Source organism: Populus nigra, chromosome 3 (assembly GCF_951802175.1).
Source record: "Populus nigra chromosome 3, ddPopNigr1.1, whole genome shotgun sequence".
Classification (NCBI taxonomy): Eukaryota; Viridiplantae; Streptophyta; class Magnoliopsida; order Malpighiales; family Salicaceae; genus Populus; species Populus nigra.
This window is the reverse complement of record NC_084854.1, coordinates 7,672,422-7,687,220: the sequence shown is the minus strand read 5'-3', so window position 1 is coordinate 7,687,220 and position 14,799 is coordinate 7,672,422. Positions and strand designations below refer to the sequence as shown.

Genomic DNA, 14,799 nt, shown 5'->3' with positions numbered 1-14,799 from the left:
TATATATAAAATAATTTTTAGCAAAAAAAATTAAATTTTTTAAAAACACGAGTCTACCTGCATTTCCAAACATAATATTTATCTTTTAAAAAATTACATATTATATCTTATTATTTATATAGTTGATATATTAAATTATAAACACCCGAACTCAATCAACATAAAAAGTTTAAAAATATTACAAATTTCTTATTATAATTGATATAATTTTTTTGGAAAAACAATTATGAGAAGAATCTGTCAATGACATTGATTAATATTATTGTTAGTTATCAAATAATCTATTATTTCCAAAATCAAAATCTCATCGAAGTTGTCTCTCCAATGGAGATTTTTCTGTTGTTCCTACAACCAGAGAAATCTGTCAATGAATGATGGTATCGGTGCGCGTTGGTCAAAACGAACAATTTCTTTATTTAGCTTGACGGTTGGCCGTTGTATTGCAAATGGATTAGTCGATATAAGTAACAATATAAAATTAGCCCATATCTTATAATATCTAAAATATTATTTTTTATATTTGTAAATATGATAATGGTTATTTTTTATTCAAAAATATATTAAAATAATATTTTTTTTATTTTTAAAAAAATTATTTTTAACATCAGTATATTAAAATAATATAAAACAATTAATTTTAAAAAAAATTAAAATACAGAAACAAACAAATACTTCGTATTAAAAACAAAAGGCAAGAAAGAAAGTGATGTCCCAACCACCAAAATATCGGAGACGCATGAAGTGGACCGACAGGATTAAGTGGGGTCCATCTTAAATCAAGTAATGATGCGAGACCCCACTGTCTTCATCATTTCTTCGCTACTCCTTAGTCCATACACGGGTTGATTTTCGAAAGAATACTTCAGCATCAGCGTGCATCCTAACAACAACAACAACAGAAACATCTTTTTTTAATGATTTATTTATCTTTATTATTTATTAAATGTTTAATTAATAAATATAAAATAACATAATCATAATTTTAAAATCAAGATATCCATTAAAAATTCTATTCAGTCCAGTCATAAAACTTAGAATAAAAAAATTTAAGGAAATAATTAATAAACTTCTTCAAAATACATATACATAGTATAAAATAAACTTTAAAATGATATAAAAGAATGAAAAACAAGTTTTAATTAATTCGATTCATGTTCATAAAGGGCATATATGAATGTATCCAGACATTATAGAAAGATTAAAATAAAAAATTTCAAATATGTTAATTTTGACATTTCACTACTGTTTTACTCATAACTGGAACTATATAATGAGTTTTGATGCGATTCTAAATGCACCTGAAAGTAGACATCCACAACTTTTCAATGATATATAATAGACATTTTAATTCGTCAAGATGAGAAAGAACAATTCGTTTAAAGTTGAACATTAATTCTGCTAACATATTACAAAATTTGATTTTGATCTTGTTTTAATTAGTCGAGATATTATTTATTTATCTTTTAGTTTGTTTTAGGGTATGTGGCAATTAAGGGTTTATTTGGTTTATATTTTATTTTATTATTTTAATTATTTTATATTTTTAATGCATTAATATCTATTTATTAAATTTATATAAACCAAATAAATTCCTTGCTCTTGCTGTCTACTCTACCAAAGCCTGCATCGGTCTGGGTACATGCTATGGTTTTAACAAACCAGTGCCGGAAAAGCATGGCCTGTTTGAACCTTTTAATTTCTTGGTCTTGCAACTGGATAAATCAGTACCCTGAAATTATGGGATTCAATGGTGATCGGTGGCAAGTCAATGGACGGGAAAAAATTGGATAAATGATTTGTCTTGGTCTCACAATGTATAGAAACTACCAGTTCTTTTACCCTCGCTAAAATCTGATGCATTCTAGATTATATATTTTTTAAATAATAAAATTGTAACAACCTTATGGCATATTAAAAAACAAATTTGGTATGGTGACATAATAGATCGATCTGAACCAATTCTCGACTTGAGTTATAAAACCATAATAATCTTATAAAAAAGTAGTTAAAAAATTAGAAAGCCTAGTTCAATTAATTCCATATTAAAAAATAAAAATAAAAAAAATCAATTTAAAAAAAAATTCAAGAAACATGATTCGAGTAAACTTGGAAAAAAAGTCAAACTCGGGAACCGAGTCAGGAATACATGTTCCCTCCATAAAAAACAAATAAAGAAATACAGAGGCTAGTTACTAATAAACTCATTGTAAAGTATGAATTTTTTTTTTATAAAAAATCATTTTAGAAAAAGTAACAAAAAAACTTGAATTAATATGTCAAATCCACAACTTGAATTATAAGATCATGATAAAAAAATACATTTAAAATAAAAGTTAAGCAAAAAAAATATTTATCTCACCATAATAAAAAAAAAATTATTGATGTATGATTTTTAAAAAATAAATTTTTTGATTTTGATTTTATTTAAATGAAGCTAATTTCTTTTTAAAAAGCATTTAAAAAAGGAGCCCAGGAGCTTGCGCATTTCAATTTTGTTTTTTTGCTTGGCTAGGCAAACGGCATATCACTCATCCATAATTATTTTTATAAGTAATGTAAATGATGTGTCATTGGCATCTCAAGTTTTCAGCGATTCTCAAGTCTTTAAAAAAATCAGGGCTGAGTTTTTTCAACTCTAAAAATTCATTTTTATTATTTTTTTTTTTACTTATAAACACCAACAAAACAATCTAGAAACCCACAGAAACTTCTTAATGCCTTAAAATAACAAAAACAATTAGTCCAAAAATAAAAAAATTTACCTAGAATTTGAAATCTCTCAAAGTTAGATCTACTTTTTCAAGTTGTTTTAAGGCAAAATAACATCATAGCTAAACTCTCCTCATCGAATGAAACTCGTGGATACCAAGATTGACCTTTTTTGTGTCCAAAATCGGTGCCAACAATAAATTTCTCTCTCTACCATCATAATTCAACAACATTTTATTTCTTCTTTGTCTAATCAAGAACTAAAAAATAAAAATAAAGTTTTGTAGCATAATTGAATTTCATAAATCTTTAGGGACTGAAAAGGCACCACTGGGAAAGTAGAAGGATGGAAGTGAATTTTTTTACACAAACTTTGAAACTACCACCCATTTTACCAACCTTTCTAACTTCAGTCCTCTATCTTTTAAATTTATTATTCCTTAATATTTTAACTTAAATTGGCCTTAGATTTGGTCCAAGAAGGGTGAGATAAAAAAAAGAAAAAAAAACATTGTAAATAATGAATTCACTTTGTATTTTGCAAAAACAAAATGAATATGCAAGTTTTTTCATTGTAGCGTGGTGACTCGAAATCTCATTCGAGAGGAAAGGCTCTATTACTGTATAAGAGATGAAGATTTGAGATTTTGACTTGTTTATTTACTCTAGCATGTCTTGAATATATATAAGAATGTAGAATTAAAAGGAAACTTACATGTGATGTGAGAATTCGCTTTTTTATTCTTAGATCAATTACTTCAGTACCACTTCAATTACTAAACAGAAAAGGAAAAATACCAAACAGAACCCATGATTCTCTTGCCTTTATACAAGGAATAAATTTTATATATCTTCATAATTTGCTATAACTAATTTTTCTATTATCGTAATTCTTTTCACTTAGTTTGTTTTCATGGTTCAAAATCATCAATAATACTCTTAGATATAACCATATTAAGCGTTATTAACACCAATTATAAATATTAGTATCTAATAAAATTTAAATGACATTTATTGTCACTCCATTCTAAATTAAACAAATAATAATATAACACATACAATAGAAATGAAAAGAATGTTAAACATTTAATCAATTTTTATCTGTATGGTCTAATTATTATTGAAGATTTAAATGAGTGCAAAATGATGGTTATTAGTTTCAATTAACAACTCTCACTGATCAAATTGTAGATATATATATATATATATATATATATAAAGTAATTAAAACTTGAATTACATAAAATATACAGTTCAAAATAAATAACCAATTATCTTAGCAAAAAATAAATACTAACAATAATAAATAATAAATAATAAATTTTAGAATTATTTATATTGTAGGTATAAGTAGGGTCTATAATTACATCATCTACTTCATCAAAGTCATCTCCTCCAAGTTCATTATGTTCAAAATGAATTTAACAACAGCATCCAAATGACCTGTGTTTTTTCTAGTGTGTCGTATACCTTTTTCAATATACTAACATTCCCTCTCAAGCAACATTTTATAAACGAGATTGTTGAAATCTAAGGATTCCAACCTATATTCCAATGTTAGTCACACCGACATCTATTTCTCAGGCAGAGAATTGAAAACGATTAACATTTGATATTCCATGTAAAATTTGTAAACACCACTCATAGTCAATCAACTCATCCAATGATATATATAATCAATGTACTATTGAATTTTGTGAACAAGATTAATGGTATAATCTAATAAATGATTACTTTGTTGTTGCCTATCCACTACAATAAAAAAATATTCCAAAAACACATAAATATAATAATCAAGGGTATAATAAATAGGCTTTGAGGTGTGAAAATGACTATATTTAAGATATTAATTGTCCCCATTATATTTGCTGTAGGGTTAAAGCAATATACGTTCAGGATACGATAAAGTCTTAAATTTATAAACAACAACTTCTATAAATTTATTAGGAAGTTCTGTTTTGTTTCTGATAAATATAAATAAAGAATTTGTAGAGAAAAATTAGGGAGAGAAGAAGATTGTTTGTTATATTTATAATTTTTTTTATCAGCATCAAACTAGTATTTATATATAAAATAACACCCTTTAGACCAATACGTCTATAAAGTTTAGAGGCACACCTCTTCAGACCAATGTGTCTATAGAGTTTAAAGGCATACCTTTTTAGACCAATGTGTCTATAGAGTTTAAAGGCATACCTCTTCAGATCAATGTGTCTATAGAGTTTAGAAGACACATCTCTTTATATAAATTATTTGAACAATTTGGTAGGAGGTGTCATGCATAATTATTAGATTAATGAATTCTAAAAATTTAATTAATTATCTCAAATTAATGAATTCAAAATAATAATAAAAGGCATTTATGTTAAATAAACAAAAAAAATTATGATACAATCAATATAGTCAAAAATCAATGTCTTTTCTTCATAAATGCAAATCTGACAAACATTTTTAGAATCTCTCTTTAAAATAATACATGATGCAATCATCAATACAAACAAAAAACTAACATGTATTTATATGAATAGGAAAAAAACATTTGTATAGTAATAGATATACTGCATAAAATCTAACAAAAGACACATTTTAAAACTATGCTCTGATACCAATGTAGAATTGAAAGGAAACTTACATGTAACTTGAGAATTTACTTTCTTGTTCTTTGATCAATTATTTCAGTGTCACTTTAATTACTAGAATCAAAGTAATATTTCATAGTGCGAACATCTTTATAAATCATGTCAAGTTAATGTAGAGAGTTAAAAATGAGAAAAGAAAAAGAGAATACTATTCTTTCAACAATTGAAAACTTATACCTATATATGAATTATGTCCTTATATATAAGTAGAGAAAACAATTATTTTTTTTAATAACTTCTTTAAATATTTAGATCAGATTTATCTTTCATGGACGAATCAAGTCTAACCCAATAATTAATAAAGAGAAACAAACGTACAGAAAAGAAAAAAAATAGCAAACAAAACCAACAATTGTTGCCGATATACAAGGAATAGATTTTCTGTATCTTCATAATTTGCCATAGCTAATTTTCCTGTGATCTTGTTTTGGAAACTCCAAATTTTTGGTTGCCTTGCTGGTTTTCTTTGTCTGTGGTGTCATTCCTGGAAGCAACCTTAATATTCCCAACACAAATACACATTTTTCTCTCCTTGTTTGTCTAGTTAAAGAGTGAAATTAACGCAAGTCAATGAAAAGCTTGAATCTTTGTAGATTGCTGTGCCCAGTTTGGGTTCTTAAGCCCTGATTTCTATACCACAAACAAAAAAAAAAATCTAACATAATTTAATGCAAGCAGAGCCCGGCTAGATCCCCCCCCCCCTATTTTATTTTTTTTAAAAAACAGCTAGCCCATAATTGAAGGGGATTTTTAGCCTCTTTTTTGGAAGTAGGGTTCAAATAAAAATTTACAAAAAAATTATTTTTTATTTATTGATGTACTGATATCAAAAATAAATTTTAAAAATTAAAAAAATATTATTTCAATGTATTTTTAAATAAAAAATACTTTAAAAAATAATTATTACTATACTTCTAAACACTTTTTATTATAAAAGTTATAATAGTGGCAAACTATACAAATAAAATTCTAAATTTATATCAAATTTAGAACAGTGTGGAATTTGTAATTAAAAGCCAATTACAAATTCCACACTGGACAAATTAAGTTTTACTTAAGGAAAGGAAAATAGGCAAAAATATTAGGACTAAGTGCAAACTATACAAACAAATACTAAATCAAAGTCCTAAATTTATATCAACTGTGGCAGACCTACAGTCGGCTCCCCAAGGTGTCAATGGACTTGCAATGCCATGATTGTGCCTTTGGCCTCTTTCTTTGTTTTTTTTTTAAGGGCATCATCCATCCTAATTTATTTAATAAAATAAATGACATAGTTATCTGTTTAGCTAAATGATATATCATTATTTATTTCAAATTTTAGCCATTTTTTATGGCTAAAAAGTCATGTTTTTTTTTTTAACTAAAAAACTCCATTTCCAACTTGTTTTTGCTTGAAATTACACAAAAAAACATCCTAGTAATCTATGCAAATATATTTTTAATTCCAAAACATCATTAAATTAGTCAAAAAAAAATAAAAATTAGATAGAATAATAACCTCTTTGAGCTTTACTTTACTTTTTTTAGTGAGATGAAAATCTCAATCACGATATACTTATTTCAACAATATAAAAATTCAAAAACATCTAAATAATACACCTTTTATCAAGAGAGAGAAAAAAAAATCAAATTTCATTTTTTTGTTTATAAAATCTAACCAATTGACCTTTTCTTCATCATTTTTTAACTCCTTTCTATCTTCTCTCATACTTAATGATAGAAATGTGAATAAAATAAATTATCAATCATAATCTCCAATCAATGTAATGTAAAAGTATAAAATTAAAAAAAAAATTCAATAACTAGATTAAAAAAAGTACAAGAAAAACTTAAAAAAATAATAAAAAACACTATTAAAATCCATAATATCTTACGAGTTGATGAGTCAGAGGAACCATCTTCGCTAGACCTCAAAAGAATGTGTAGGCCTACAAATTGCAGAAGCCTTAGAAGTCACATGTCAACAGATCTAGGCCCATATTACCCAAGCTTGGTCTATTTCTTGGGAGCATCTAAGCTTTAAGTCATGATTTTGAAAACTTAACACATGAGAATTGAGATTATTAGCTTTTTCCTGAACGATGATGCGTTGCTATTATTTTATTTTATTTATGATAACAAAAATAAATACTCAAAAGTATTTCAATAATTTAAAATAAAAAGCTTAAAGCAATTAAAATAAATATTCAAATTATTTAAATTCATGAGAAAGAACATGTATTTTTTTAGTTGTAACTCCCCTTTTATAATTCATTCATTTCTTTAATTTCTACTTTGAGATAAAAAGAATATTTTTTTTTGTATTAGAAGCTTGGTTTTTCAAATAAAAACTTAATATTATTTTGATTATTATTATTACGTGATTGTATGAAAAAATCAAAGAATAATTAATTTGACGAAACAATATAAAAAATAACAATAAAAAAATATATGTTTTATTCTCATCAAACATTCATGTATAATTTTTATGAAATATAGTTTTATACATAATGATTCAAAAATATTTTGTTAATATTACCACAAAAACCGCATTTAATATATATATATATATATATATATATATATATATATATATATATATATATATATATATATATATATATATATATATATATATATATAGAAGAGTAGAACGAAGAGCATCAAGCCTAAACATATAAGAGCCTAAAAAGATGGCTAAGCGTATCTGACCCTTGAAAAAAAAGGTCAGCAGCACCTGGATGACATGTTTCATTGCAATGAATATCAGTTTTTTTCAGTGACAAAAAAATTAAGTTTTTTTTGGTCTTTAAAAACTTAATTTTCAACATTTTTTTTATATAAAAACATCTTTAAAAAAATTCTTAGAACCCCGACAAAACATACTTTAATTAGCCAAAAAACTAAAAATCAAATTAAACTAAACTTTCTTAACTTTGATTTACTTTTTCAAAATTATGAGAAATAAACGACCTCCCATTGAACTCTTTTTATGAAGTTGAATATATTGATATTAAGATTAAGTTTTTAAAATTACTCCTTGCTCTTTTAATTGTGAGGGATTCAAATGTAAAAGAAATGAATTTTTATATTCAAAATATAAAATTTAAAATAAAAATGACTAAAATGATGAAAGTCGCGACAGAGTAGTAAGAATATAAAAAAACAACCTTTTATTTATACATTTAATTTTAATCCTTGTTTTTTTATTTTTTAAAAACTAATCCATATATTTTTATTCAGTAACAACAATCTTTATTATGTAGTGTAGAAATAATTTTTGTTATAGCACACAAGATCAAGATTGTCAAAAAACACTTTTTTAACACAACACGAAATATACAATATAAACTCGGATTGTAAACTCGAATCGTAAAATCGTAAAATCACAAGAAAAGTATTTTAACTAATTATATACTGACAATTTCAATCAAGTAGTAAATAATAATATAACACAATTAAAATAAAAGTGAAATAAACAATACAAATGTCTAAACACCTTAAAATACATAATTCAAATAAAAATCCATACATGGTTTAAATAACTTAAAAATATGAAAAGAAAAAAATAAGATTGAACAACTATGTTTTACTGATAGATTTTTAGAACATTTTCTAGAGGGCAGGTCTTGAAACACACTATAGACAACTAGTGAGATGATACAACATTCTAAGGTATATCACCAACTTCAAAAAAAAATTTTAACAGAGACTAATACAGTGAACCCGCGATAACGAGAACAAAAACGTACAAAATGACATTAATTTAATCTCATGTCACCTCACCTTCCACCTTTTTTTATGTTAGTAACAAGTTCTAGACATAATGTCCAAATATCCCACCAAGAAAGATATGTATTTCAAGTTCTCTTTGAATATTTGTCGTCTCTCTTTGTAATTAACAAATTGGTAGCCTAAAACATAATATTTCTCTCTATATAAGTATTTCTATATCTTATTTAACTTCTTTGATTCCTCACCATCTACCTCTATTTTCACATGGTTTCGATCCTCCGATCATGCCTTCCCGGCCTAAAATACAGTATAAGGCTTTTCCGTACCCAAGATCCTCTAATGCTGGAATTAGTCTACTAAGATTGAAAATTTGAGATTTGGACAACGGGAACAGGAGAGACTAGGGAGTGGGGACTATGCAGTGGAGTATGAGGGGACTCGGACAGGAAGACAGTAATTTTTTTAACTTTTATGGGTTAAAACTCAAAATCGGTCAAACTCGTAAAATCGGTCCGATTTTACCGATTTTAATCGAGTTTGACCGATTTTGACCGAGTTTGACCGATTTCAAGTTTTAACCCGATTTGACATGTTATATACATGTAGACTCGTAAAATCGTAAGATTTTAAGAGTCAATTCGCGATTTTAATAACTTTGCACCCGATCCATTAAACGTTCCAACATAACTTGTGAGGACCAAGAAAACAAAAAAAAAAGTTTAATGATCAAAGCGGTAATAAAAATCAAGGACCAAAAAGCAAAAAAAAAAGTCATTTATTATTAATATGAACAAGCAAATGTATATGTGTGTCAAAGAACCATCTCAACCCAATAGCTTAAGCTGCTAGGTGAGGTCTTAGGATATAATTTATATTATTCTCTAACACATCCCCTCAAGAGAAAGCTCTTTGGGTTTGAAACTTGCACCGTGACCGCTTGGTCATCAAAGCTCTGATACCATGTCAAAAAACCATCTCAACCCAATAGCTTAAGCTGTTAGATGAGATCCCAAGATATGATTTATATTATTCTCTTCTAACAATGTGTAAAAAGTGGAGGCACAATGATTTATCCATTTCTTTTAGTATTTTTTTTTTGTTAATTATATAACATAGAAATAGTCTTTGTCATAACGCAAAAGTGAGGGTATGCAAAGCGATACATGAAAGAAATAAGATACGAACAAAGGGTTCTAGCCTCCATACCAAACCACTCCGTGTATTGGTTTATTTATACAGCTCAGGTTGTTACAATTACAATGACAAGAATACATTTGAAATAAACATCAGATATTGAGTACAAGATATGCAGAAGCAAAGTTTAAAAGGAAATCAGGATGTTGGAGCCGACAAGGGAAAAGGTTAATGTTGCAGATGTTGGAGCCGGCGTTAGCGACAAGTCTGCTGTGTTGAGAGTGGACTGAGTCTCTTGCTTAACATCCCCCTACAAGCTTGAAGGGGGTAGACATACTTGCAGCTTGTTCCGAAGCTCAAAAAAGCGACTGGTGCTTAATCCTTTTGTAAAAACATCAACAATATGATCTTGGGAACAAATAAACTTGAGTGTAATATCTTTATTTAGAACTTTCTAACGGATAAAATGGCAGTCCACTTCGATATGCTTGGTTCTAGCATGAAATTAATACAAGATTAGAAGCTAAAGCCAAAGCACCAATGTTGTCACACCAAATTGTGGGAGGGATAGGGAGCGGTATACAGAGTTCTTTGAGAAGCATTCTAACCCAATAGAGTTCCGCTGTGGTGATTGCTAGAGCCTGATACTCCGCCTCAGTGTTGGAGTGTGCTACAGCCTTTTGTTTCTCAGCAGTCTTTGACAGTAAACATGAACCAAGAAATATACCATAACATGTAGTTGAACGAAGATCATCATGATTACCAGCCCAATCGGAGTCGCAATAGGCTTGAAGAGTAAGAGATCCTTTTTTATATCATAAGCCATTGTCAATTGTTCCTTCGAGGTAACAGAGAACCCGCTTAGCAACAGACCAGTGAGTGAATCTTGGACAATGGATATGTTGGCAAAGTTGGTTAACTGAGAAAGCAATATCCGGATGAGTCAATGTGCAATATTTTAGTGCACCAACAGTTTGGCGATACTCAGTACGTAATTTGAGTTGTCAAGAGTGGTTCACCATTATGAGCTGAAAGCTTAAGTCCCGGGGAGCATGGTGAGGGATAAGGCTTAGCACCAATTATCTTAGTGCGATGGAGAAGATCACCAGTGTATTTTGATTGTCGGAGGTGTAAGCCCTTAGAGTCTCGATGAGCTTGAATGCCAAGAAAATAATTTAATGAACCAAGATCCTTCACTTTGAATTCCAGTTGCAACTTGGCAAGAAAAGAAGCAATAAGAGAAGGATGCGTGCCTGTCACGAGAATATCATCCGCATAGATGAGAAAGAACAAGTGAATATTTCCTTGATGATAAATAAATAATGAAGAGTCCACCGGTGAGGAAATAAATCCAAACTGAAGTAGAGACTGAGATGGCGTATGAACCTAGCCCGTGGGGCTTATTTGAGTCCACATAAGGACTTCTCAAGCTTGCAAACATAGATAGGAAAATCTGGATGAACAAAGCCTTGAGGTTGCTTCATATAGACTTCCTCTTGTAAAACACCATGCAAGAAAGGATTAGAAACATCCAATTTTCGTATATTCCAATCAAAGTGAACAGCAAGAGCAAGAATAACTCGAATTGTGGAAGGTTTAATAATCAACTGGACTGAATGTCTCAGTGAAATCTATACCACATTCTTGTTCAAAACCTTTAGCCACTAATCGGGCTTTAAGTCAATCAACCTGACCATGAGAAGTTTGTCTAACCTTGTAGACCTATTTGTTATCAACAACATTATGATTCAATGATCGAGTGGAGAGAATCCACATACGGTTTGCAATCAGAGCATCATATTTTTCTTGCATAGTCGTGCAGTATTCAGTATGCAATGAGGCTTGTTTGTAAGAAAAGAGGTTCAATTGACATTTTTATACTGGTGAGAGCCTTAAGAGGATGTTTTGTGGAGTAGAATGTGTTATACTCAGGGAAGGTGCGGGGCTTGAGATGGCCTGTTTGAGACCGAGTGATCATAGGATGGGATATCTGAGAGGCAAGAGGAACTATAGGCGCGGGTAATGAAGAAGCGAGGTGGAGATGGAGAAATATCTGGACTTGAACTGGATGTTGGAACAGCAAAATCATATAAAGATGATAAATGATTCAGTCAGGAGAATTATGAGAGGTAGATGAATCTGCATGAGTGCTAAGAGATAGATCAAACCCAATATTAGAGAGAGATAAATCATAATTAAAAGTTGAAGAAAAGGAGATAGGGAAGGAATTACCATGAGAGGCAGCCACCGTGAAACTGTGAAAGGTTTGCTGAGGATGGTTTGGTCGTGGAGAAGGATAAGATTGGGTATTAGGTGCATGCTTTTTGAAGTAGTATGGAGGACGGAAGGTTTGCGGGTGGGATTTTGTGGGGTATTTTGGCTCGGAAGTCTTCAAAGGAGAGAGCTTTATCTCGGGTGGCAAGGTGCAGAGAGAAGTGACAAAGGGGTGATATGAATGATTCAAACCACTCATAATGTAAGCAATTAAATCATCATCATCATCAATGGTCTTACCAACGGCTCCTAGTTGTGCTGCTAGTTGCTTTGCCGAATCAAGGTAAGCCGCACACTTCACGGCCGAACCTTGATTCAAAGTTCGGAGGAGCCGCTTCAAGTGGTATCGGAGTGATTAGGACTGTTTAGGATTGTGGGTGTGCAGAGTTTTGAAAAATTTTAGTTTTTTTTAAAAAATTTTTATATTTTTAGATTATTTTAGTATATTAATAATAAAAATAAATTTAAAAAATAAAAATATTATTTTAATACAACATAAGAAATACTTTAAAAACAATTTCTACCATTTTATTGAGTTACCACTGTTTTCTCTTTGTTTTATTTGATTCAAACCAGGTTTTCCATATTGCCCGTTTCTTTTACTTGGGATACGAGTCTTTATATTTGCTTCTTCTTCCTTATTTCAGGCAGCTTGAAAAAGGCAGACATACTATAAGTCTGTTTTTTCTCCGAAGGAAATTTAGTTCTTGGGGTGGTTTAGCAATGGCCGGTGTGTTGCCTGGTGTTGAATGTGCTCGAAGGAGGAGGTTCCATCGAAGTGGAGATTCACTAGGAGCCCCAGCACATGGCTGGACAAGAAGGCCATCTTTTTGTTTGTACACAAGCAGCCATGAAAATCATCATGGTTCCATCTCTTCCCTGGTATCTTACTCTCTATCTACAGATCTTTTCCTTTCCTTTCTTATGTTTTTGGTAACTGTTGCTGAGATTTTCTTTTTCCCTCATAGAATTGGATTGAGAAGCAAAAGCAAAGAAGCATATTAAATCAGGCAGACGAGGATGAGAAGCTGGGAGGAGTGGCAAAAGAAGCAAAGGAAAGATTAGATGAGAGGCTAAGAATGCAAAAGAAGAAACCAGAAATCACAAGGAAAACAATGGCTTCAGCACAATTCATATGGTCCTTGCTAATATGCACACAGTAGCCAAATCAAATTTAGTACTTGGATCAGCTTTCATGCTTACGTACTATGTTCTAATTTTATTTTATTTTTCTGAATCCAGGCACAAAAGCACAGGAAATGTAAGAGGTCTGGATGGCAGATCAATGGTACTAGGGGAATTGCAAATGGAGGTGTATGGTCCAAAGAGGAGTGGGTCTAAGAGATACAAGTGGGCCAAATTGAGCTGGAAAGCTGCTGACCAAGACGAGTGCACCATCTGCCTTGATCGGTTCAAGTCTGGTGAGACCTTGGTGCACCTTCCTTGTGCACATAGGTACCACCCCAAGTGTTTGGTGCCATGGCTAGAAAACAATGGCCAATGCCCTTGTTGCAGAATGGAAATACATGTTGAACTTTCATAGAAGCATTGCTCTCTCTCTCTGTTTTTTTTTTTTTTTTGGGTTTTGTGAGCAACTTTGTTTGCTTTAATAGAGTAATTTGGGGCGTGCCAAGACATGTAATGCTTGGCTTCTCTGTGTGTTTGTAATTTCCAGTTTTCCATATTAGCAACAGAGATTTTGGGAAATTAAGTCTATTGACAAAGTAGTATACAAATGATTTCTTTTTTAATATGCGGCAGCTCAAAGGTTGTATAATGTAAAATCACGGTGGCTTATTTTTTCAAGCTTTTGTAGTTTTTTTCCCTCAACCTAAAGCAAAAGATTCAATTTATTTAGAGGATGTTTTTAACCACTATAGAAATTGTGTTTTAAAGTATTTTTTATTTAAAAATACATAAAAAAATATAATTTTTTTAAAAAATTATTTTTAATATCAATAAATCTAAATAATCTAAAAATATAAAACAAAATCAATTCAAAATATAAAAATATTAAAAATTTCATGAAACAGTGCTTCCACCGTTCCCCAAATACATACTTAATCAGTGCCTATATTTTTTTAACAGAGTCTACCTTGAAGATTTTCTGATTCGCTAGCCTACACCACAATCTCATTTTGCTATAATTATTATTTTAAAAATATTTAGTTAATCAACTTTCATCATAATTTTATATAAATTTTATTAAAAATTCTTTTTTTAAACCTTAGTTATGAAAAAACTAGAAATTAAAAGAAAAATTTGAACTACTTTTTCAATTATTAACAACAAAAATTACCACAACGTGAAGCTTCCTTACAATACC

At 29.7% G+C, this 14,799-nt stretch overlaps 2 protein-coding genes across 6 annotated transcripts; one reads left to right on the top strand and one right to left on the bottom strand.

Annotated features, from left to right (window-relative positions):
- Window positions 1-10,243: 10,243 nt before the first annotated feature.
- Window positions 10,244-12,672, bottom strand: LOC133688436 (uncharacterized). Of its 3 annotated transcripts, none has more exons than XR_009841143.1 (2): window positions 12,432-12,568; window positions 10,244-12,349 (listed from the first exon to the last, which is right to left on the bottom strand). XR_009841143.1 is itself a non-coding variant. In XM_062107918.1 (2 exons), the coding sequence occupies exons 1-2, from the start codon at window positions 12,670-12,672 to the stop codon at window positions 11,184-11,186; spliced, it is 510 nt and encodes a 169-aa protein (XP_061963902.1). In that variant the 3' UTR covers window positions 10,244-11,183. The 3 variants fall into 3 exon arrangements, 1 of the variants encoding a protein (XP_061963902.1); XR_009841144.1 differs by having other exon boundaries at window positions 10,244-11,694; XM_062107918.1 differs by having other exon boundaries at window positions 10,244-11,452; window positions 12,432-12,672.
- Window positions 12,610-14,180, top strand: LOC133688434 (probable E3 ubiquitin-protein ligase RHY1A). 3 transcript variants are annotated; one of them, XM_062107916.1, is made up of 4 exons: window positions 12,610-12,756; window positions 13,121-13,355; window positions 13,442-13,611; window positions 13,716-14,180. In XM_062107916.1, the coding sequence occupies exons 1-4, from the start codon at window positions 12,704-12,706 to the stop codon at window positions 14,014-14,016; spliced, it is 759 nt and encodes a 252-aa protein (XP_061963900.1). In that variant the 5' UTR covers window positions 12,610-12,703; the 3' UTR covers window positions 14,017-14,180. The 3 variants fall into 3 exon arrangements, with proteins under 3 accessions (XP_061963900.1, XP_061963899.1, XP_061963901.1); XM_062107915.1 differs by having other exon boundaries at window positions 12,625-12,756; window positions 13,442-13,632; XM_062107917.1 differs by lacking the exon at window positions 12,610-12,756 and having other exon boundaries at window positions 13,029-13,355; window positions 13,442-13,632.
- Window positions 14,181-14,799: the final 619 nt, after the last annotated feature.